The following is a 25,439-nucleotide window of genomic DNA, read 5'->3' on the forward strand; positions in this document are numbered from 1 at the left end:
TTTTGAGATAAATGTGTTTCCATTTTTCAGATCTGCATTCTTTCAGGGCATGTACAGCCAAAAGTTCTAACATTTTAAAAATTGTTTCTATTTTTCGTAAAAATAGTGCTGAGTGAAAATTTTTGCCTCTGTAAAATTGAAGTTTCGTGCCCTGTTTTAAAAGTTTAAAATATGTTATTTATGCCTTGTGATCATATTTTTTAAAAACAATCTTTTCTTATTTTGATGTTTAAAGAATTATTTTTTAAGTTAAAAAATATTTTGCAACTTAAAAGTAAGAAGAAATCTTATAATTTTTTAGTACATTTAAATCATAAAAATGTATGTTTTTTTTCTTCTCCATTCTTCATAAAATTTAAATTGTATTCAATACATTTTTATTTTTGCACCGGTTTAAAAAACTGCCTTTTCATATATAAGGGATTTTTTATAATTACACATTAAAAATAAGCTATTTATTTGAACTAAATGATTTGTGTGTTATAAATTATTAATTCTTTTAATTTTTTAGAAACACTCTACTGCCATATTGATGGAAAAAAAACTCATTTTTGTCCATATTGTGAATATTCAACACGCCGTAAAGACCACCTGAGAATTCATATTCGAGTTCATACAGGTGAAAGACCTTATGCTTGTCAAACTTGTGGTAGAGCTTTTTCTCAACTGAATTCTCTAAAAAGTCACGAAAAAATTCACACAAGGAAGCAAGTTTTCAAATACCCTCCAATTGAGTGGGTTTAATCCATAACTTTACAACTCATTTTATGGTGGTAACTTTTTTTAAAAATATAGTTTTTTTTGTAATATAATATGTACAAAAATATTTATAATTTATGTTTTTAAAAATTATGTTGAATTTTTTTCATAGTGGAACTTGATTTATTTAAAATAATGGAACTAAACCTACTTTGGAAAATCAGAATGTTTAGATTATTGAGATTAACCATTTTCATTAACGGATGAAATATATCTATATTTTTTTTACATTTAGCAAGATTTTGTAAGAATTTCTTGTTATTGTACAAGTAGAAAGTTTTTTTACTTTCTACAAGGTAGAAAATAAAAAAAAATTTGGCCGAAAAAACAACAAAAGAAAAGTCTTTAGGCATTGCAAACTCCGTGTAAATTTATAAACTGTGACAATTTAGCTTATTGTTAAAAATAATATGGTAAAAGCATGATTGTCAGTAACACTTAATACCAAGGGATGGCAGAAAATCAAAAATATTGAATAATTCTGACCTTTTCAAGTCAGTGTGCTAAGTGTTTAAACATTTATCTAGGAGTAAAAAGACTCCAAATTTAATATAGTTAAAAAATAACAATTACTCAAGTTTTAGTTTTTAGTCACAAATAATGATGCAATATCATGAAAAAATAGATATATATATGTTTCATCATTATAGGATTTTTCGTCACAACAGTAATTATATAATAATATTAGCTGGAATAATGATAAATTTCTTGTTGGAATGCTTTTATCGTGTATCCGATAACCGTGTATCATCCGGTGTCAAATAATCAGATTTCTATGATATTACTTTAAATTAAATATTAATATTGTAATGACTAATGAGTAAATAACATTTATTGAATAGAAATGCAATAATACTAAAATATATAGTGCTTGGTAATACTATAGCAACAAGAAAGTAAAGTCAAGGTTATTAAGGTAAAGGGGACTCCATTTTCAAATTACTTGGGATCCATAGTGACCCCTTGCCAACCAATAGGATTATTACATTAATTTTAGTGTGTGTTTTTTTTTAAAAAAATTTATTAAAATTATTTTGAGAAACAGTTACAGTAGTTGAATTTTCTCATTAATTTTTGGTTGGAAGCCATAGGACCACAAATTTATCTCTCAGATTGAACTATAAAAAGAGCCCATTTTTATATCAGTGAAGCTTTTCCTCTGTCTTTTTCTTATTACTGTCAAATCCGGAAATTGGACAATGATAAGTATGATGTTAATGGATATAATAAAAAGGATTTTCAAAACATTTTATTATCTAGTGTGCAATACCTTTAAAATAAGTTATATGGGGAAATATGAAATCTTGTGGTGTTAAGTCATCAGAAGCATATAATTTTACAGAAGAGATGAAATGTAAATTGATTTAGATATTGAATTAAAATTTTCTGGATTATCAAGTTCCACTGTTTTTCGAAATTTCGTATCTGAAATAAGATGGCAAACTTTATTTTGATATTGAATTATGATCTGTTGTAATTTATTTATTTTTTATATGTTAAAATGTGTGCAATAATGGTATATATTTTATTTACTTTTCCTACTAAATTTTATTTGCTTATTCATTTAAATAGTTTAAGGCTTTTTTGTTCGATATATATAAAGTTTCTATTGCTATGAATTTATAAAGGAACTTGTTAGATATTTGTTTATTTGCCAAGTGGTGAATTTTATTTAATTTGTCTATTTAGAATAATGATCTGTTTTAAGAATATTTAAGTATTTTTTTTTCATTCATCGTATTGTTTTATCAATTTCCTGTTATTGACGTATTTTTTTCTTTGATTCTAAATCATTGAAATTGAAGCTTTTGTCTCTTAAAACTTAAAGTGAGCAAAAAAAAAAAAAAAAAAAAAACTGCAGAAAACATTTTCTACAATTAATCTTTGTAAAATAACTTGGTATGTTAAATGTCTTTTCATATGTCCACACCAAAAGTGCCTTAATGTATTAAATAATATTTTAAAGTGATGAAAAAAACAAATAATATTTTGAGCTATTTAAAATTAGAATAAAATTTCAAGTATTGTGATCATAATTAGAATGCAATTCTAAAAAGCAATTTGTGTTATGTTTAAAATTTTCAAAACAAATTAGTTCTGAAATTATAAGCTTTAAATTATGCAGACTTTAAGTATGTATTAATCTTGTAAGAATTTAACTTAAAAAGAAAATTATTTTTTAAAAAAACAAAGTATTTTTTTCAGTTTTGTATTTTTTGATCAATTTTTCTGTAATTGATTAAGACTAGCAAGAGAACTTGAATTTTCAACAAATGAAGTTTTTATTTTCATCCAAACGTAACAAGATTATGTATTTCAGTGTTGCAATGTGCAGGAAGCATTTTTTTGTAAATGAAAAGGTTAAAAATAGAATTATTTTTAAATTATTCAAATCTCTTTTGTTATGTTTTGTGTTTTTCTGAAGAAAAAAAATAATTGTTGATGATTATGTTAGTCCATAGTATATATTTTTAAGTGAAAAAATGTCTGAAAATTTGGTTTTCTGTCTGGTTTTTCTTCTATTTGATGATTTGAAGTTTATATTTGTTGCTGTTTAGGTCAAATAAATTTTCTTGTTGTTTCTGACCTTAATATGTTATAAATAAAATTTTATAATTAAATACATTTTACGCATGTAGATTCTTGCCTTCTTATCTTTATTTAAAATAATTGTATTTGTATTTATTTCTTATCTTTATTTTTAATAGTTCCTAAAACATCTACTCTTGCTTTAAAAATTCTGAAATTTTGAAAATTTCAAACACATACCTATATAATCAGTGAGTGGCTGATAGTGCTGCTCTTAAAATACTAAATTAAAAAATGCAATGAACTGTTTTTGCAATTTATTGCTATTTTAAGTATATTGGTAAAATTATTGCAAATTGTGTACTAATATATAACGATTATTTAGCTTTCAGAGAATAGTTAAATAAATAAAAAAAAGCCACCCCTGAAAAAAATCCTGGCCTACATGCATTATCAGGAGAAAAATTACCTGATTTTTTCCCCAGGTATAGCTGGAAAATCTCAATGAAAATCCAAACCATATTTTATCTATACCATGCAGTTTTTCATCAGACAACTATGATTTTTTATTTGTAATGTCAAATATTAGATTTTGTGAGCAAGAAATGTTGTTGAATGAGGATAGAAGCATTGAAGTCTTACTAAAATGGGAAATTTTTTATAATAAATAATTGTAATAGATGTTAGATTTATTTAACTCGATTCTCTATAACTGATACGGACAATACTGAGACTGGTAATTTTTCTGGTATAGAGGAGTTTTCATGGTTTTTTTTATAAAGAAAATTGCGATTTTCCCTGATTATTCCCTGTTTTTAATTAAAACTGTAAGCAATTATAGGTTTTCTCCGTTCTCCCTGACCCATGGAAATCCAGAGTATTGATTGAATGAGTCCAGACTTATCAAAAGATATGTTTTTTTTTTACACCAAATGTTATACTATGTAATTATATGGCTTAAATTTCTTTGAAGCCTTTTTATTTACTTTCCTATATTAGATATGAACGAATGAAAGTTCACAAAGAGTACTTTGGTGAAACCTTCTTAGTATAGTTGAAAGAGATCTTTGATCAGCAAGTGTACTAATTTTATTTTATTGGCTCTTGAATTTTTTTTAATGTTGCAATAAATTTAATTGTTTAATAATTTAATTAAATTCATAATTATAGCGAATTTTAAATTGTCTTTTATGGTGCGAATCTTCTATATCGGTATTTGATATCTGTGAAGCAGAAAAGTTCAATATTGTTGCATTATTAGCTTAGTTTTTTATGGAATGTAATTATTTTACCTGCCAAGAATTTCACATTTTGGTTAAATTGTATATAAATGTCTCCTCAATTCAAAACAGTGTGAGTGATGAACAATGAGGAAACTGGCTTTCAGGCAGACTGAACAAGAGGTAAAAAAAACCTCTTTAGGCATTTGCAAATACTCCATCAGTAAATGCGCTCCTGTACATAAAATCACATGTTTTTTAAAATTGATTACTATCTTTTGTATTTCTTAATATTATATTTATATTCCCCATAATGCAGTAAGTGACATCTATCATCCTGAAATTGATTTTTAAGTTTTCCTTTAAGCAATGTACTAAACTTCTCAAAAGGCTCTTATATTTAAAAGGCTCTTCGTTTGAGAAGCCTACTCCTAACTTAAATATGAGCATAAAAAAATTTACAGACTATAAAATGGTAAAATTTTACATCTATTTTCTTGCTTTATTATGCTACCTATTGTGTCTTCTCTCTATAGTGTTCTTTAAAAATTAAAATTATTAAATCATATTCCAACTAAGAAGTTCTTGCCTGAAAAAAAAAATGATTTAGATAACATAATTGTATAGTATAAAAGAAATGATTTAAAGTTTAATTAAGTATTCTTAGATAATTTCTGTAGGTTTCTAAACTGAGTACTTTCGTTGCAGATAATTATGTTTCGACTAAATTTCACTCTCATAATAAGCAATACAATGCAGATAACTCTTCTGCATCTTTTTATGTCTAAGGATGAATAGTCAAAATAAATTCTAATCTAAATAAAGTATCTTGATTTAGAAGAAAACAATAGTGATATACTGAGTTTTTTTCTGAAATTCTCATAAGATATATTTTATTGGGTTGAATGAATGTCTTAAAATTATTTGGTATTCCCTAAACTTTGCAATCAGCAAAACTTAAAACAAAATTAAACTGCTGTGCACTATTTTTTAATCTTCTTTTCATCACAGCAACTAGAGAAGAAAAAGTCTAATAATGCTTGGTGGATTAATATTACAATTGCCATCTGTTGTTAATAGAGATAGAATCCATGAGCATCAAAAAATTCAAAATTAATTCCTTTTCTTTTTTTAAAACATGAGTTATTTGGTCAATCAAGATGTCTGATATACCCTGAAAAAAAATACAATAATATTTTTTTTATATTTCAATGCAACAAAAAATAATATTTTAATATTATAGACCAAATCTGTGTACAGTAATAATTTTAGTGTAAACTCACAAACTGCACCAAAAATCTAAATTTTGTTGAGAAAAGCATCTTAATGCCATTTACTTAAAATTTTAGACTAATTTTGGACAGTGGTTAACCTAGTTTCTATTGCTGTTAAGATTTTTTTTATGGTATTTATATTTCTTAACAAACAAAATGTTAAAGCTTATCTTTTATAAACATTAACATTAAATTTTTCTTTTTTTAAATAAATAAAGTAATAAAAATATCAATCATGCAACAAAAATTACATTAGTGTATATATGTTACGAAATCAAAGGAATTTTTGTAACTATGTGAACGAAAAACAGTGTTATAAGATATGTTATTTAATTTGCGTGAAACTTATAAAAATTCTAATCTATAAAATTATCTTTTTGTATATCTGTATTAAAATCAAAATTATAATCTGTATAATCTCTCCTTATTTCAGGAATGTTTTCTGAAACTACTAGAATTGTGCAAGGAATAATGTACCACAAATGTCCTTACTGCAACTATTCTACACCATATAAATACCATTTAAAGCCACATGTCAGAATTCACACTGGAGAAAAACCGTATGCGTGTCGTGTGTGTGGCAAATGTTTCACGCACAGAAACTCTCAGAAATTTCATGAAACAACTCACTTCATTAAAAAAGGAAAAAAACTTTAACCAATATTCACAAAACTCAAATTTTGGTTTTTTCTTTGTGTTTCAGGGATTGGCAACAACTTTGTTTTTGTTTCTGCTGATCAATATTGGAGTTTTATGTTATTTGTTTGCAGTTTACATTTGAAATTAAAATTCAATGATTATTATGGAACGATGGAACAAAAAACAATGAAATCTCATTTCCTTAAAGTACTTGCATTTTACTTCTATGTTAATCAAACCTTGATGATTTGTTTGAGAATAAATTCTAGACAGAATTTTTAATAATTTTTCATTCTTTGGTATGCCTTAATATTGTTGTACTGTAAGTTCCTAATTATCCATGGTCAGTTTTAGGACAAATTTATCGTATAGATATTTGGCTAAAATAAAATCTTGTGGGTGTGACAATGTTACTTGAAGGAAAGTGGCATGGGAGCTTTGAACGAGATGGCAATTACTATGTGAAATACTCTAGTATTGATGGCGAATGTATCAAACTTGATTTAGTTTGCTGAGAAACAGAAAATTTGATAAAATTTACTCCTAACAGTGGATTAATTGTTAAAATTTTTTAGCCTCATTTTTCATTTGTACAAGATTTTGTCCCACAAGAATTTATCTCTGATATTTTTAGTCAGTACTCTGCATTACCCCCCTTTTTTTTTTCATTCTTGCTGGAGAAAACTTATTCTCCAATAACTGATTGTTGCAAATATAAATAATAAAAGGGTATTACAATTCTAAAAACCAGTATAAAATATTTTATCTTTTGCTATTGTGTGCAAAATCTATCTGTGAATTGTGTGCAAAATTTGTTTATTTATTGCTATCATCATGCAACCTAATACTACGCACTATCAGGAGTTTACTGTGTATGGAAAAATACCAGAAAATAGAAATTTATTAGTAGATTAAAAATTATGACATAATTTTATTTAAAACTATGGCTCCTGAAAATAATTTTTTTAATTACTAGTTTCTCTTTCATCTGCATTACTCTTATATTATTAATTGGATTAGCAATTAAAGATCGTAAGTTGTATCTCTTGTTATTACAAATTATTAACTTTATATCAATGTTTTATTTTTATAATATTATTGCCTTATTTGAATTATTTCCTTTTAACTTTCTTTTTTCTTTTTCAGTGATGCCCTATGTGGCTGGTGGATTGGAAAATCATAAGACGATACTTTTTTCCTGCACTTACTGCAGCTACTCCACACGCTATAAATATCATTTGAAAACTCATCTTAGAACTCATACTGGAGAAAAACCATACACTTGCAAAATATGTGGCAGATGCTTTGCACAAAGTTCTACGATGAGAACTCATGAAATTTGTCACATGAAAAAGAAACTAAACAAAACTTGATCGCAAATATTTCAGAATACTGTTTGGAACTTTGTATATTTATTCTTGTATACGTTACAGCTTTTCGCTGGAGGCTCTTCACGATTTCTTTACTTTTTTCATGCATGATAAATTTTTTTAAAGCTTTTTTATACTCTTTTTTAGTCTCAGCATTGCTGAACTTAAAGCCAATTGCTTGTTATAAAACCAGTTTCTCCCCAAGAAAAGAAATTAGCCAAAAAATGTTAACATGTTTTTACCTGGATTTATAATGCTTAGAGAGTTAATAATAAAAATGAAGGATTTTTTTTCAAGATTTTGTCTGTGTTTCAGGCTGAGAAATAACTAAATATTTATATATAACTACTATTTGCTGCCCTACTATGGTACGACTTTCGGGAGAACTCCTCCAGATATCAGTCTCATGTCGACACGGTTTCGAGGAAAAGTCACTTGGAATAGGTCTGTAAGGTAAATAGTTTTGTCCTGATCTTTGCATAGGTCAGCGTGATTAAACTAATCAACATCTTCATTCCTCCACTGCACCCCCATTAGAAATGTGCTCTTGCTTGTTACCATAGCAGCAGACGGCCCCAGGCTTTAGTCTGTAGGAGTTCTTCTCGTAGCCGTGCAATATATGAATGGTGTTTTCAAAACAAATCTCGAGCTTCGTACCTTTACGACTTTCGGTTAGACAGTTTATAGTTGCTTACTACAGCTTATTGAGCAAGGCGATGCTTTCAAGCAAACAATTTTATTTTCATTAAAAGAAATGTTTGTTCAGTTATTTATAAATATATTGCTAAAAAAGGAAACCTGGTGGCTATGTTCAGAAAGAATTCGCTTTTTTGGCAGTAATGACTTGACTTGTTCATTTCTATTTGTTCATGTTGCAAGCAGTGTTTACGTTAGTGTTAGTATTTAGTAAAAGTAACGATACAAAGCTTATTTTTCAAATTATCATTTAAAGTAAAATTTTAAAGTTATTGTTTACAAGGTAACAAGTTTTTTATAATGATTTTTCTTCTAATACAATTTTAAGTTTTTATTACCTCTCAAACCACATGTTTATTATGTTTCTACATGTACTGACTTCACTATTTACTGTCTTTTAATTAATTATCTTATTTACTCTTAATAAGTTGAGCCAAATGGCCACAAAATACACCAGATACAGTAACCTAGAAATATAAACAGTAATGTGCCTGCAGCATTTATCTAGTGTAGAAAACACCATTCATATTATATTGTTTCAATTGTCATACTAACAAAAGTTTTTTTAGGTTTTAAATGCAGTAAGTCACTTGTTTTATTGTGCTTCGAGGTACCCAACATTCAAATATATTGCCCTTTCGAAAATAAATACTCGGCTATTCTAAAATACATTAAAAAAGAGTCATTACATTTTGAAGGTACAATAATTCCTTTTATTCAAAGAAACCTGATTAATAATTTTTTGCTTCTCATGAAAAGAGACTGTAAATCAAAATGTATTCTTTATGTGTGAAAAATAAAAATTAGCAATTGAGAATAGAGTAATCCTTTAATTTTGTTATCCCAATTTGTTTATATGTTATTGATGTTTTACATAGAACTTTAAGATTTTAGTATACTGTTGCATTTTTTTAACCTACTCCTCAAACATTTGCAATATAATAAGAGGCTACTATATTAATAATTAATTTTTTCCATTAGTTATAATTTTGTTTAATTGTAACTTCATTTTTTAATCTTTATTTACAAATTTTATGTTGTGTTGTTTTTATACATGTTGGCAGTTTTTTTTTATTATTATTATCCATTTTATTTCCTTGCTCATTGATAGCTTGATTATAATTTTATATGTTAATTATACATTGTGAGCATTTCACACATTGTTTATAAATTCATGGCATTATTTCTGACTTTTTATTAAAAAATATACTTATTATTTTAGAAAACTTAGATTATTATGTGTATTTTGGATAAATTATTACATCCAGTAAAAAGGAAATAAAAAATGCTTTGAAAAGCAATGTTTTATTTAAGGTTATTAATTTTGACTTATTTGCTCTTAGAAATTTTTGATAACTTAAGCAAAATTAACATTTCTACATAGTAAAGGTTTTTATATGGACCTGATTTACATGTATGATGCCATTTTATTTTAAGTTTTAATTCCATGTTAAATTAGGTCTATTAATATTTAAAATTAACAAAATAAAAAGTACTTTCTACAATTTTTATCCTTAATTTTTTTTAATTGATAGTAATTTTGAATGATTATTTGACTTTTATGCTTAAATTTTTAATTTATGAATATTTAAAATTAAACATTGGATTAAAAAATAATTACAATTAAAGATAAATGCAACATATCTGAGATACTACAAAGCAAGTTTGAACTTCTTACTTGCTCATAAAAGTGGAACTATTATTTCAACAAATAAAAAAAGACATAATATAATTAGACATGATATAATTAGAGTAGTCTAATAATATCACGATGTTTTTTATATTTTGAAGGAAAAAAAAATTATTTTTTTGTTAAGAAATATTGACTTTTTATTTGGCAATAAGATATTTCCATGCATTGTGTTTTCATATTGTGGAAATTCTAGAAAATTTCATAGTGCTTACTATGAAACAGTACTAAGCTACAGTTTCATCTAAAAAAGTCACCTTTGCATTGAGTGAGGCTCCTATGTTTCTCCAATTTTTTCAAAATATTAATTTCTTTTATATTGTTACGAATGAAGAAAAAATAATAAGTAATTAAATAAATATTTTATATTTTTTGCATTAGTATGTAGTTTAGATCTTCCTTTTGATTCAAAAACCCCCTGAAATCATTAATTATAATAACTTATTCTAAGTTTTGAAAAAATTCCTTTTTTTAGAAAAGAATATTTCTATGAAAAAAAATGCATATTTTTAAATCAATGTGCTTGTTTTTGTTCAAGCATAGCCTTTTAGAGTAACATTTAATATTTTAAGAGAAGTTTCCAAAAATTTATTTTCAGAAATTACATTGTAAACCAACTAAATTGTTTTTATCTTCTATTTGAACTATGATTACAATTATAGTTTTGGGCTCTCAAAATATGTCAATCTTCCTTTCATTTTAATTGTGAAATGTTTCAGTTACATTGTACTATTAACAATTGCATTTCCGGGAATCATTTATTTAATTCTTTATATTCTTCTGTTATGAGATAGATACATGATATTAATTTCAAGTAAAAGTGCGAGCATTAAAATTTTCAATTGTTTACTGGAATGGTAAATAAGATTTTCCTCGTTGCTATTTTCAGAAAGAAAAAAAAATGAATTGGAATCTAAAATTTGTCTTTGCTTTTTTTTTTTAGGTTTGGGCAATGCAGGAAAGCAGAAGTGTAACAATAGTGTAAATCTTTTTGAAACACAAATCACTTATGACAGATTTTGCTAAATAAATACAAATTGTAGAAACTGGAAGGATTAAAATGAAAATAATAAAAAACTTTTTGGAATTTTATTAATTATTTTAATTTAATTCTGTAAGCATGACTAATATAGTTTGGAATTAGCTTTCAATTTTAAAATCCATTAATTATTTCCTTGTAGATTGAAAGTCTTCTGTTTATTTATATATTTTTTAATATCTTTACTTAGTTATTTTTTTAACTTATATATACAAATAATGCAAAAAAAAATTTATGGGTATGCGTAAACAGCGTGAGTTTAAGCAATTGTTAAGTTTTCCTTTTTTGTTTTAATGAATGCTACAGTGTCTTATTTTCAGCTTTATTAGTAAGCATTGATAACAGATTTTTTTGAAACAATGGCACACTTAGAATTTTATTATTTACTTAGATGTTTGTATACGTGTAAAAATAACTGCAAATGTTAACGAAAAGAGTATGCTTTGCTGTTGACTGTGTTTACAAAAATTCTATCACATATTGATTACGCTATGTTCGATAGAATACAAGATTTTTTTAACAGTACTTTTTTACCGTCCTGATCTTGCTGATGAGTGTTGGTTCAGTTAATGTATTTAGTCTAGTTTTAAAATTTAAGAACAAAAGTAAAAGCTTTGTGAAAAAATTAATTATAATGAATTAGAAGATGGGTACGATTGAAGTACTCAATGAAGAAGTATCTTATCTTTATTTTTGAAAACCTATCATGTGTAATACGTGAAATCTTTTTTTTAAACATAAATTCAAACATTAATAAATTCTTATTTCTATTATTATTTTCTTGGTTGCTCGAAAAAAAGAGTTTTTCAACCTTTATTCGTACCAATTAATCATACCAGTTAACAGGCTTCCAAGGAGATGTCATTAATGCGAGAATTATTAACATTATAAAAATGTTAATAGTCATCTTTGATTATTATAGTTTATTATAATAACAAATAACATTATTTATTATAATAAACTATATAATTTTTTAATCAAAAAGTATATTTATAATGAATTTAATTGCAAAAATAATAATAGTTCATATTACTTCATCTTACATCTAAAATTCAAACCAGCGTGCAAACATGTAAACTCCTTTCGAATACCAATTAAAAAATTTCCAAATACTTTCCTCTGGATAGAACATCTAAAAAGAAGTGCACTTAAGGATAATGAAATTTTCTATTTTGATACAAATTTATATGGTTTTAATTTGCGGAGAATGACCATGGAAGATAGTTTTTATTGAAAATAAATTTATATTTTTAACTTTTTTTGACATTTCTTATATCATATCTTTTTGTTTCAGAATATTCCAGTGTGTTTGTTGAAGGTAATATTCGTAGGAAGAGTCACAAATGCCCTTACTGCAAATATTGCACATTTCATGGTGGTCACATGACGTATCACATTAGAACTCACACTGGAGAAAAACCATTTGCTTGTCAGATATGTGGCAAACGCTTTGCACAAAAAAGCCAGAAGAGGATGCATGAAATAATTTGCAGACAGAAACAATTTCAGCAACAATGACTGAATAATAACAATGTTTTCAACAGAAAATTTAAATTTCAGTCTTTCACTTGCTTTTTTAGAATGTATAACATGTTTTATAGCTGAAAATATAAATTTATCATAATTTATATAGTTTATAATTACTTTTTTGAATATTAAATTTATTATTTATTAAATTTACCATTTAAATAAATTTATAATATACATTTTTCACTCATTGAAAATGAAACACATTACTTTTTAGTTTTTAGAAATGTTTGCACTCTTCAAAAGAAATTTTTTTTCATTGTCAATTTGAGTTTTTCATACATTAAATGTTTTTGCAGTCTGTTTCAATTCTTTAAAATAATGCTTTATTGTATTTATGAAGTAAAATAATTGTAATTTGCATGTTTTTTCTTAGTATTTCGTAATTCCTTTTCGTAAAACCAGCATGCTTTCTAGCAAAACATATAAAAATTATCTTGAAAAATGCATGCTTAGAAGAGAATCATTCACAATTATGTAAAAGTGAAAATTTAGTGTTCCTGTGTGTTACTTGTAATGATAAAGCATTTTTTCCTAGAAAAACATAAAGAATAAATAAATCAGTATTTTTCATTCCTTTTTGAATGTTTTAATTATTTTAACTCAGAATTGGAAATTGTAAAATCTCACCTACAATTATAAGCTATCTGCATGTTTTGCTGCCAATTATGCTGAAGTGTATAATATTCGTGTACATGTTTGCGGAAAATTTGTCACCATCATGGAAAATTTTTTAGCATTTTCTTTTTTTTTAAATGCTCAAAATGTCCTTACTTAACAGTGCAAATATGAGAACTTTTTTCTCTGCTTGGTGCAGCTGCTATTTTCCTGTGATTACATCATCGCATTTAACTTTCAGGCTGGCGGGTATTAGAAATAAGTTTTTTTCCCTCTTTCTTTAAATTAGTAAGAAAAATTCCGTCTCTTTAAAGAAAATTCCTCTTTTTTGAATTTTCGAGGAAAATCGCACATCATGTTTGGTATTTCCAAGATTTTATATCAAGCATCGTGTTTGGTATTTTCAGTATTTTATATCAAATATAGCATTTCATATTTGCACGATTTAAAAGCCACTATCATGATTCGTGTTCAAGTGACTTACAAATTAGTCATCAGAATTCCTATTCATGTAATTTTAAAATCAAACATCAAGACTTGTATTCACATGATTTTAAAATCAATCATTGATGTTGATTCATGTGATTTCAAAATTAAATATCAGGATTTGTATTCGGGAGATTTAAAAATAACACACTGATATTCATATTCGCAATTTAAATAAATAAATCGAATCTAGCATCGATGTTTTTATTTAAATGTCGGGAACATTCTGTGGATCCAAAAAAAGAGATGCTGATGAAAAGGTTGATTCTTGCTACAAAAGTTAATAAATTGCTTGCAGAAAGTTACTTAATTGATATTTTGAGTTTGCAGAAAGTTTTTATTTTCTCCAATCTGCTGGAATGTTACTCTATTGAAAAATGCTTAGAAAAGGAACAACTGAAAACGTAATAATTTGGAGTATTTCATGAAGGAAAAAAAAATGCTTTAATGTATCACTTTCAACATGTCTTACGAAAGTATGTTTTCTTTAATTCAATTTAGTGTTTGCATTGGACAGTGTTGAAGGTTTGTGGAGACTAAATTGATGCTCTTTAGTTTTTATTTATTTTTTAAGACGATTTTATATTTTACTTTATACTTTTTTTTTCAGAATCGACTCTTAGAACTAGAGTTCGCAGAGGAAAGAGAAAGACGCATGGTTGTCCCTACTGTAATTATTGCACATTTCATACCGGCCACTTAAAGAGCCACGTCAGAACTCACACTGGAGAAAAACCTTTTGTTTGCAGGAAATGTGGCAAATGCTTTGCACAAAAAACTGGTCAGAGGATACATGAAGCAAATTGCTTACGCATACCATATAATTTACTATAGTGGATAATATTTGACATAATTTATGAACTGCTGCATGTGTACTTAATTATAATGCTTTAAACTGGAACATTGGAGTAGTTTGATTGTTTTAACAGAATAGTTGTGTATTTATCCTAAAGCATTGTTTTTCAATAGTTAATATTATGCTTTGTACTGTCTTATGTATAATCAGCTTATTTTAATTATCGATACTATTATTAACTAAAAAACAACAAATAGTTTGATTTTTTAAACTTTAAATTTTCCAACTAAAGTTTTAATTTTTTTAAAATTTAATTACTTTTATTTTAATCACTTAATTAAATAAACAGTCATATTTTTGTAATGAAGTTTGTTTTGAATATTTCTGAATGAAATTTTCATTGTTTGTATTTAAATAAATTCAAGAACTGATTTTTCATTTAATTATTTATTTATTTTTATCCCATTATTTTTAATACCTTTTCTGTTAAACAAAAATGTCTGACTTTTTTGTGTAATGAATTATTGTCCTTCAATGGCACATTAATGTAATTTTTTAATATTTTTTTAACGTTAACTATTTATTTTTGGTATAGTTGCATACAAGGCTATATTTTGATTTAGCCATATGTTTGCTTAATTGATTTATTTTGCATGCAGCTATTTTGAGATATTGTACTTTCAAATTTTAGCAGCCTTGAAAGGTTTGCCTTGTTATAGCAGCCAGTACTATGATTGATTTTTGATGTAGCAAGTGAATAAAGATAAAAAAAAAGAATGGATTTAGGTTAATAAATAGGTGAACCAGTTTAAAACTCACAATATAAATAAAGTTTGTGTACTTACAATTTATAATTCGTCATTTGACATTCGCAATTTTTTTCTTCATTCAAAACAAACCTATTTTCAAAGATAACATTCCTTGATAATTTTATATGGAGTATATATTTTAGACCAGACTTAAAAAAGGAACGAAATATATTTTAAATATTCAAATATATTTAAAATTTATTGGTTATTAATTTAATATTATATATTAAATATTAAAATATATTTAAATTTTACAGATTTCACTTCCAACATTAAAGTATAATCTTCTGATTCTTTTGTTTTCAATTTGAAATTGATCCTTTTTATTCAAACAATTTTTTCATTGTGCAAAAATTTTTACTATGTAGTATTTGTACTATTATTGAATATTGTAGAAAATTTGTATCATTTATGAAAAGTAAATATTTTTCATTGTTTCATTTTATTAAGTAAAGTTACATTTTTATCGAGTTTTATATCATTTTTCACAGTACAGCAATTTTTCACTTGCATATGTAATATGTATAGCTTTATATTCTACTCTGATGCTTTATAAATTTGTTTTTATAAATAAATGCGACTTATCATTTTTTTTAAATCATAAAATATATAGTTTCCTCAGTTATTTGAATAATTTAAAATAGTAAGTAGTATATTTTAGTTTTTTTGCTAGGAAAAAAAATCATTCTAGTAGTTACTTAATAGTTATAAAAAAACTGTTTTTCTGTACAACCAAGCTTTTATAGTTGACTAAAAATTTATATATGCGTTATACACTAACACATGTGTATATGTATTTTAATTGTATGATTAGATTCTATGATAACGCATGCATGTTATCATACGACTTTAAAAGCTGAATAAAGTTTGAATAACACCTATTTTTTATTCATTTTGTTTCAGAAATGCTCTATGTCATTAGTGGAGGAAAAGCACATAAGATACACCAGTGCTCTTTCTGCAGTTATGCTACAACTAATAGTACTCATATAAAGGACCATTGTAGAACTCATACTGGTGAAAAACCATATGTTTGCAAAGAATGTGGCAGCTGCTTTGCTCAAAGCTCCACTTTGAAGAGACACCAGATGACTCATATCAAGAAGTAACAACACAAAATTTACTTCAATTGTTTACAAACCACACTTTGGGGCTCAAAATGGAACTTTTCGTCTTTTGTTATTTTTCATGGGCATATTTGCAGAATTCTCATCATCAGTAGAACTAAAACTTTTATCCTACACTGTTTTAATTACAGTCATGTATCAACTAAATGTACCGTCATAATGGATCCATTGACGAAAAGCCATGCATTTATTATAAAAATGTGGCAGCTGCTTTTCATTAAATTTAACTTTGTTGTTGCTGTATAAAATACTCTCATTATGAAACTTAATCTCGAGTGTTAAAAAAACAATTGCTACCTAATTTTTAACTTTTCATCATTTAATACTTTTTACAATAATTTTTCAAAAATGATCTATATTATTAGGGGGGGGGGGAAACCTTTTAAAATACACCATTAGCTTTTAGAACTCGTTCTGGAGAAATGTCATATGCTTCATAAGGTGCTTTGCACAAACTCTATTTTGGAAATTCGCAAAATAACTGTTATGAAAAATTAGCAGCACAATATTTAACCTTCAGCTTTTGTTAGTCTTTACTAAATTTCAATAACTTTAGTTTGCAATTATATTGCACATTTGATTATTACCATATTTATTTTCAGTATTTCTATCTATTTTTTTTTATTGTAAAGCATAACATTTAATTATGTTTATAGCTGTATATTGAACTTTTCTTACAGTTCTACATTTCACAGACTATTAATTTTAACTGCATTTGTAATGTTGCATCAATTTTTTTTATTTTTATATCTTATACCTCTTTAAATGTTAAATTGAATTTTTGTTGGTCTTAACCATAAGATTTAAATTATGCTGTTTGTAATGATACTTCAACTATATTCAATAAAATTGTTATATATTGCAGTTGGTTTAGAAATAAATCATTTTTAAGTAATGATAGTGAATTTACTAATAATTTTTTTTTTTGTACTTTACGAGGTTGACACTCCACAGAAATTGAGAAAACCTGAAAAGTACAGGGAAGTTTGTTTCTTATTTTCGTCTTTTAAGACATTGTGACCACTCAACGTGTAATCTATGTGATATTTAAGGATGATATTTCAGCAATGCTAAGCTATTTCATTTACTATAGCATTTTTTAAGTATGTTTCTTTTTTCTCGAAATTTTTCCAGCAATTGAAACTAGTATAGTTAGCGCAATATAGTTGACACAAGAGCACAAAAATTGTGTTTCCTCTTAATATATTGTCTATAATATGTATGAGGAAAACACCAGGTTTGAATGACATCCCTGATTTATCCTTTTGTTGGATACCAGACTAAACTTGTCAAATCATGCCAAGTTCGTCGTCAACCCTCTTAGTTTTAATAAACATATTTTCCATATTAAATTTTCTAAAAATAAAAGTATTTTTTTAAAACGGTTAATTTTTTTTAAAGGTATTTAAGGACAGATAAAAGATAATTGTTATTAACTCTGGGCATTTGTCCAGGCTTTTTTAAAATTTTACTCTGTAGGTTTTCCTCAATCAGAAAACTTCTTTTCCATGTTATTTTAATGGAAATTTTTGATACAATTTTCTGCTCAATGCTTCGAGTGTTAAAATTCCAAAAAACTTCTTGTCCATTTTGATTCTGAGATTCATGCCTATCTAATGGATTTGTATCATTTTATTTTTTAATGAAATATCCTAAATTAAGTTATTTTCCACTGGAAATAATACAGGCTTATTAACAGTAAGTATTTTGATGTGTTACAATTTCTTTTTTTAAGATTTTTTACTGATATTTATTGTTATTTCTGTAAGTTTCATTCAAAATTGACTATTTCATAAATTTTCAGAAATGTTACGTAGGAATGTCAGGAGTAAACAGGGTATAAAGATTCATCACTGTTCTTACTGCAACTACTCTACAATCAACAGTGGCCACTTGAAGACGCATCTGAGAGTTCATACTGGCGAGAGACCATATGCATGCAAAATATGTGGGAAATGTTTTTCTCAAAAAATTACCATGTTGTCACATGAAATGACTCATTCCAAAAAAATGCATAAAATCTTAAATTATAAATTAGGATAGGATGCATAATTTTTTCATTTTGTATGTTACTCAAACTCCTTATTACCCTGTCCAGCAATTCTGTATCTAATCTTGAGTATATTTAACTACAGTTAGCTCATATATTATCTTTGTGTAAAATTTTAATTTATATGTTTTTCTCTTACAATTGTCCTTTTTATCCTTTGAAAAAGTAATGTATTTTAAAATATTTCTCTAATAGATTAGTTTATTATCTTCTTATTATATTGATGCAAGTATTTTTCTAAATTTTTTTTCCACAGATTTTTCCTAGGTGCTATAATTTTCTGCTTTTTTATTAATTTTATCTATTGTTACTAGTTGATAAATTTGCTGTACTCAAATCAGTCTTGCTTTTCAAATTTTATTTATTTATTTTTTTAATTTCTTACCATATCATGCCTGTTCTTACTATTGCTGATTTTCAGAGGGCTGATTTCTCATATTTTTAATGGCTCTATTTTCTGTAGCATTTTAAATTTGTCCCACTTCCTTTTAATGTTTTTTTTTTTTCGCAATTTAAAAAAAATTTGGTGTTAGGATGTGTATTTTATATTGAAATTCAAAATCTTTCTATTACTTTTGTTGCTCTGAGATTTATTGTTTGGAAAAAGTGTAACTTTTATAGCTACAATGAATTGTTTTGTTACAGATTTATATTTTAGAAAATTGCAGAGATGTGGCATGTTTATTTATTTTTATTTTTTTTATCTTTTGATTTCTTTTTCATATGTGTTTCTGCTTCCTATTTTTTTTCCTTATTTGATCTGCTTATTTACTTAAAGCTTCCCTGATCAGTCAGGTATACTTTTTTTGTCAAAGCAAATTTAAATATCTAAGCTTTAGACATATAGTCAAAGTTTTATAACATATTAACTATATAACATATTGTCTAAGCTTTTGAGAAATGTCGCCTGTTTTTGTGCCTTGTGTTTTTAAATATCTTGCAGACATACGCCATGCTTTAAGAAATTCCTTTTTGCCCTTTTTCATATTAATGCCAAACATTTGAATTTATACTAACCCTTAACTTGCATCTACACATGACATGTTGGGTTAATGAAACTTCAAAATTACAAGTTTGTAATTTATTTGCTATGCAAAACCAAATATTTCTGAAGTTTTACGTGTAATTTTTTTCTTTGTTGTTTTGAATAAATTTACTCTAGAATTATGAAATTAGTCATTGATGCCATTTTCATTTGTATTTTTTAAATGAAAACAAGTGTCATACATCTAATTTGTGAATCATAGCTTTTTTCATTAAGTTGGTGCATTTCTTATCCTCCTACTTTAACAATATTCTTTTTTAATTAAAAAGTAACAATTTCATAAATTACTTCTAAAGCTTAGTTAATTCTTGATAAAGGTGAGTGTTTTTCCACCTTGAAATTTCTTCTTTTTTTGTAGCGTTCATTATCACTGGTAGTAAACTTCAAAAGATTCATTTTTATTATTACTGCAATTGCTCTACAATATATCATAGCCACTTACAAAATCATCAAAGAATTCGTTCAAGTGAGAGATTTTGTTTGTGATATTTGTCAAGCACTTTGCTCTGAGGTCCAGTCACAGGAAACACAAAAGAACTCACCTGCGCCAATTTAGAACCACTCATTCGAAATTTAATTACAGTTGTAATGAAATAAGATTTGTAGTTCTAATGTGAACTTAGAGGAAAAATTGACTGGAATGTGTCAGACCAATCTTTTATTTAAATATTTGTAGAAACTTTTACTGTATGGCTATCGTTCGAAGACTTTTAAAAGATAAAAGCAGATACTGACTCATTTGAAGGTCTTAGTGGAACTAGGTTCTCAAGAAAGGTCTTATTTTAACCTCATTTAACTATATTACGTAAACTCATTAACTTAATTTATTTTACTAACTGTTTTAAATTATGCAAATCTTGATTAAGATACTGGGATACAGTTGAGAGATTTTGAAGTGGAAAAAAATACTTTAAGTGTTTTTGGCAATACATGATTGATTATCAACCTTATAAAAACTATCTTTTGGAATTAAATTTTAACAAAACTAGGAGTGTGAATGCTACGGCGTGAGCAGTTTACATTAAGGTTAAAAATATTTTTTCGATGTTGAACAGCCAATTTGATTCTGATTTTACGACTGTCAATGTTCACCTCTGTTGTCTTGTAATTTTGAGCCCAGCTCTGAAAATAAAGGAACTCCTTGATCAAGCATTGTTACAAATTTGCCTTCGTGGAGAATTTTTTAATTGAACATCTCAATTAGTCCTGCTTTGGTAATTAACTTGAACTATTTAGGAAAGGTATAATTTTTATTTCTTATTTTCAACATATAAGCTTAAAAGCGAATTTACTTGAATTTACTAAAATGTCATTTAGAGCCTTAATTCCATTAGCTCTTTATTTTCCATAATAAACATAACTATGGTAACAAAACAAAAGAAGTCAAAGAATGGCAAACAGTAATACCATGTCTACTTACCATAGTTGAACAATGGGTGTTATAGTAATGGAATAAAGATTATTTTCATTAATATGAACAATGCCTCATTTGTTAGCTACATTAAACAATGTGGGTATTAAATCCTTATAACAAAACAAATTCTGCATGATAATAGAAGACCTTCTTAATAAAAAGAGATAACCTACAATTTTTTTAGTTTAGAGATAAACAAATTTATATTTTCATAAAATATCTTTGTTATTAGATATTTCAAATTGGAAAACTTATTACTAAACATTTACTGTTTTGCAATTGCTACACATTACTTCAAAATGAGAGTTCTTATTGGATGCAATTATTTAGAGTACGGAATGGTAATATTTATAAGATGTGAGTTATTATTTTTTATCCATGAGGTCTTTAATAATAATAAATAGTGATTGTTAAAACTGGGCAATTACAATGATGAGTTGTAGATTGTTTGAAAAAGTCTATTCTCTGATGTAAACCCAGATTTTTGTTATCTCAGTTTTATTGTAAGTTTTTTTTTTAACTCTTTGAACATTGAGCTCTTAGGCAGAATTGTACTGATTTCTTGCTACGCTCTACTATCTCATTGAATAGCGTGGAGAAAACTTGATTTTTTGATGTTGCAGAACCTGCACCTGGAAATTCAGAGTTAGCGAGAACTTATGCTCAGAGGGGTTATTTAAGTATGAGTATCATTAAATCTAGAATGTTTTTTAAGAAGAAAACCTTATGCTGGTGAAATATTTCTCATTCATTTTTCTCAATGTTCTATTTGTGAGTGACCCATTATTTCATAATGGGGTAAAGTGCCATAGAATACTCAAAGATCCATATTGCAGAACGGTGAATTTTCTCCGACTGGAAAAATTCAACATGGAGTCCACACAGAAGAATCACCCATTCACTCATACTGAAAAAAGTGACATAGGGTTTGATCTAAATTATTCAATAATCTTTACACATCTTATTATTTAACAATGAATTATTTGCTATTTTTCACAAAATGGTATTCATGCAGTATGATCTAACTTTGAATTAAATTCATTGAATAATCATAATAATTGTTAACTTTAATGGCTTGTTTACTAAAAAAGGGCCTTATTTCTAATATTTGATTTTTAAAACTGAACTGTAACTCTTATAAATCTTATCTATTCTCTGTTGTAAATCCAGTGTTGTTTACTTTTGTTTTTTTTGTATAGCTTTTTTCTTTATTTTCCGGAAGTTTTATACGAGTACCATTAATTTTTGGAAGTTTTAATGAAACTTTGATTACATGATACTTTATTCCTTTTGTTTTAGATTTGTTTGTTAACCTTTGGGGACGAAACCTTCCGAAAATTCATCACTGCTCTTTCTGCCGCTATTCTACGCCTTATCCTAGTACCTTAGAAAATCATCGTAGAACTCACACTGGAGAAAAGCCCTATACTTGTGAAATATGTGGCAAATGTTTTGCTCAAAGTGCCACTCTAAAAAAACATGAATTGTCTCACGTTGAGAAACATAAATTGTCTCAGTTGGTTAGAAATTTAAAAAAATAATCTCTGCAACTCAGGATAGAACATTTCATTTTTAGCTGCCTTTTTCAAAATGACATTTTTTTTTAAATATTAAGCATTAACAGATTCTGTCACTTCTGTTTTTTTTTCTATTTTTCAAGAATCTTAAATTTTATTCATTTATTTTGATTTTACAAGGAAATGGCATTAAGTGAAACAAAAACAAATGCTCTTACTAGTCGTATAACAAACAAATTTTCAAATCTGAAAAAATTTGAGATTTTTTTCTTCTTTAAGCTGATTATTAAAATGAGATAAAACAAAAAAAAAAGGAAAGATAACTGGAATGTAATAGATTAAGCAATTTTAGGAAAAATTTCAGTTTTATGAGCTTTAAAACCAAAGCCACATCCGTTTTAAACAGTCTTAAAGCGCTTTAAAATTTATTTTAAAACAGTAAAAGTTGTTTAAAAAAATTATAACTGTTTATGTAACTCAAAATCTATATGGAAAAGTGTTGGTTCATGCGTAATTTGTTTTGGCACCATTGGTTTCGTTAGTGATAAAATTAAGGAATTGTTTTTATATTTTATTTCAACTTTCTACAATTTTCTTTCATGAAATTTATTATTTTTATTTAAGATTTATTATTATTATTATTTAAAATAATTATAACATCCTTTTAAACACATTTTTAAAGTGTTTTAAAACGTATTTTGAAATGGTTAAAGTTGGTCAAAAAAATTATAACTGTTTAAGTAGCTCAAAATTTATATGGAAAAGTTTTGTTTCATGTCCATTTTTTTGGCACCATTTCTTTGTTAGTGATTAAATTAAAGAATTGTCTTCATATTTTATTTCAACTTATTATAAATTTTTTAAATCTAAAAATTATTTTCATTTTATTTATTTATTTTACATTATAACAAAGATATTTTCACAATAAAGATTTTCCCATGACTTATATTCATGTACTCTCGGTATCTAATATTCTCGATATCTCAAAAGCCTTCTTTTGTCAAAAAAATATTTTTCTTCTTTTTATTATACATCCACCTAATGTTAATTTGAATTCCTATATTAAAGGTTTTCTTCTCAAAACCTTGCTACGTCAAATTTTTTTTGAAATGGAAAAAAATTTTTTTTTTAAAAATCACTGTGTAAATTCATTGTAAACTAATTCTTTTCTATTTAATGCATAACTGCTCTTGTCTTACTTTTAAAAATAAAATTATCATTGTTGTATTTAAACTTATTGTCAACTGTCATTTCATACACGTTTAATAGCAGTTATTTTTATTTTTCATGGTTCTACTTTTTAGAATATATTTTTTTACTTTTTAGAACGTATGTAGGTTTGAACTTGTTATCTCAAAAACCTGTTATCTTAAAATGTTTCCAACTTTGAAATACATCAGGAGTATAATGTATTTTTTGTTTACTTTGGGATTTTTCTGCAACACTTTTTTTTTACTGCCTCTTTTTCTTTTTTATAAGTTTATCGTCACCCTTTTTATATTTATCTTTTTGAAACTTATAGAATTTGAAAATTTTCACGATATTCCGAATATCAGTAAAATTAACAAATAGAATATTATCAACTTTTTATTAGAAATTTTAAACTATTTTTTTTCTTAAAAAATTATTCAATTTAAATTTTTATATTTTGCTAAAAATTTTAGGAAGAGGAGAATTTTCAGTGACATTCTATATCTTTGAGTGCATGAATAGACACATTTTGGCGTGCATTCTGTTTAAAATTTTTGATGTCGAAATAATGTTAATAGCTTCGAATGAGGAAAAAAACTGCTTATAAACACCTTATATAGTTAAGATGTCTGAATTTCAAACTTTAGCATACGTTAAAAATAGCCAAATAATAATGGAAAAAAAGAACTTTTCCATATGAGTAAATCCTGCTCTTTTTGTCATTTTTCAACCCTGTGTAATGAAATTATAGAATAAGATCTCTTAATTTCAAACTCTAGCATATGTAAAAAATAGCCAAATAATAATGGAAAAAAGAACTTTTCCATGTGGGTAAACTCTATCCTTATTGTCATTTTCAACCCTGTTTAATGAAATTGCAGAATATGTAGAAAAACTATGATTTTTCGATTTCCATACCAACATTTTAATTTTGTTTGTCTTTCTCCTTGAAAATCTTTGTTGAATTGTTTATTAGGTGCAATTAAGCAATGTTGAATTTATTATTGTAAGTATTAAGGTTAGACTAATATATTTTTATGTACGAATATATAATTTTCTGCATCACTTTCCTCTGCATATAAGAATTGTGGAAGATATATATATATATATTGAATTGATAAGTATTATTTTTCTGCTTTTCCTTAAAAGAAATACTTGTTGAAAATTCATTTTAAAAGTTCTAGTTAAAATTTTTTTAAATTAAATCTGTGATAAAATTATTACTAATTTGTTTATGATTATTAATGTTAATTAAGCACAATATTCATTTATTGTAGCATGATGAATATTTTTAGCATTTATTAAGACCTAAGACATTATGAAACAATATATTCTGTTTTTCTTTAAGTATTAAAAGGTTATTTTGCTGTTTGTAGATATTTAACTAGACTGATTTTCTGATCGGATGTTTCATCCTTTTTTATGACATGGTTAAAAAAATAAAGAAAATATTTGAGTTGCTATGGAGAGTATATATTAAAAATTGGTTTGGTAAAGAATTAGTTTCATTATTTAATGTTCTCCATCTTCAGTTCTTCACGCTCATTTGAGGCTTTCTCTGTTTTTTTTATTGTATTTTCCTTAAATACTTATAGCAATTTTACACTGTAAATGCATTACTGTGTTATAACATTGCTTGAAAT

The 25,439-nt window shown here is 26.0% G+C and overlaps 2 protein-coding genes across 2 annotated transcripts; both read left to right on the plus strand.

Annotated features, from left to right (window-relative positions):
* Positions 1-486: 486 nt before the first annotated feature.
* LOC147814417 (zinc finger protein 711-like) lies at positions 487-9,788 on the plus strand (the record flags this gene model as incomplete). The annotated part of the gene is made up of 2 exons (XM_087156415.1): positions 487-738; positions 6,200-9,788. Coding segments are annotated over 2 exons (492 nt in total), but the record flags the coding sequence as incomplete, so codon positions are not given.
* A 1,650-nt stretch (positions 9,789-11,438) lies between these two features.
* LOC147814418 (zinc finger and BTB domain-containing protein 8B-like) lies at positions 11,439-22,918 on the plus strand. The gene is made up of 2 exons (XM_087156844.1): positions 11,439-16,557; positions 18,384-22,918. The coding sequence occupies exons 1-2, from the start codon at positions 16,358-16,360 to the stop codon at positions 18,394-18,396; spliced, it is 213 nt and encodes a 70-aa protein (XP_087012970.1). The 5' UTR covers positions 11,439-16,357; the 3' UTR covers positions 18,397-22,918.
* Positions 22,919-25,439: the final 2,521 nt, after the last annotated feature.

The sequence above is a fragment of the Parasteatoda tepidariorum genome, chromosome 2 (assembly GCF_982258835.1).
Source record: "Parasteatoda tepidariorum strain Cologne lab strain chromosome 2, Ptep-v5.0, whole genome shotgun sequence".
Lineage (NCBI taxonomy): Eukaryota > Metazoa > Arthropoda > Arachnida > Araneae > Theridiidae > Parasteatoda > Parasteatoda tepidariorum.

Coding starts and splice junctions, on each gene's coding strand:
- LOC147814418 (XM_087156844.1), top strand. CDS start 16,358: ATGCTCTATGTCATTAGTGGAGGAAAAGCACATAAGATACACCAGTGC.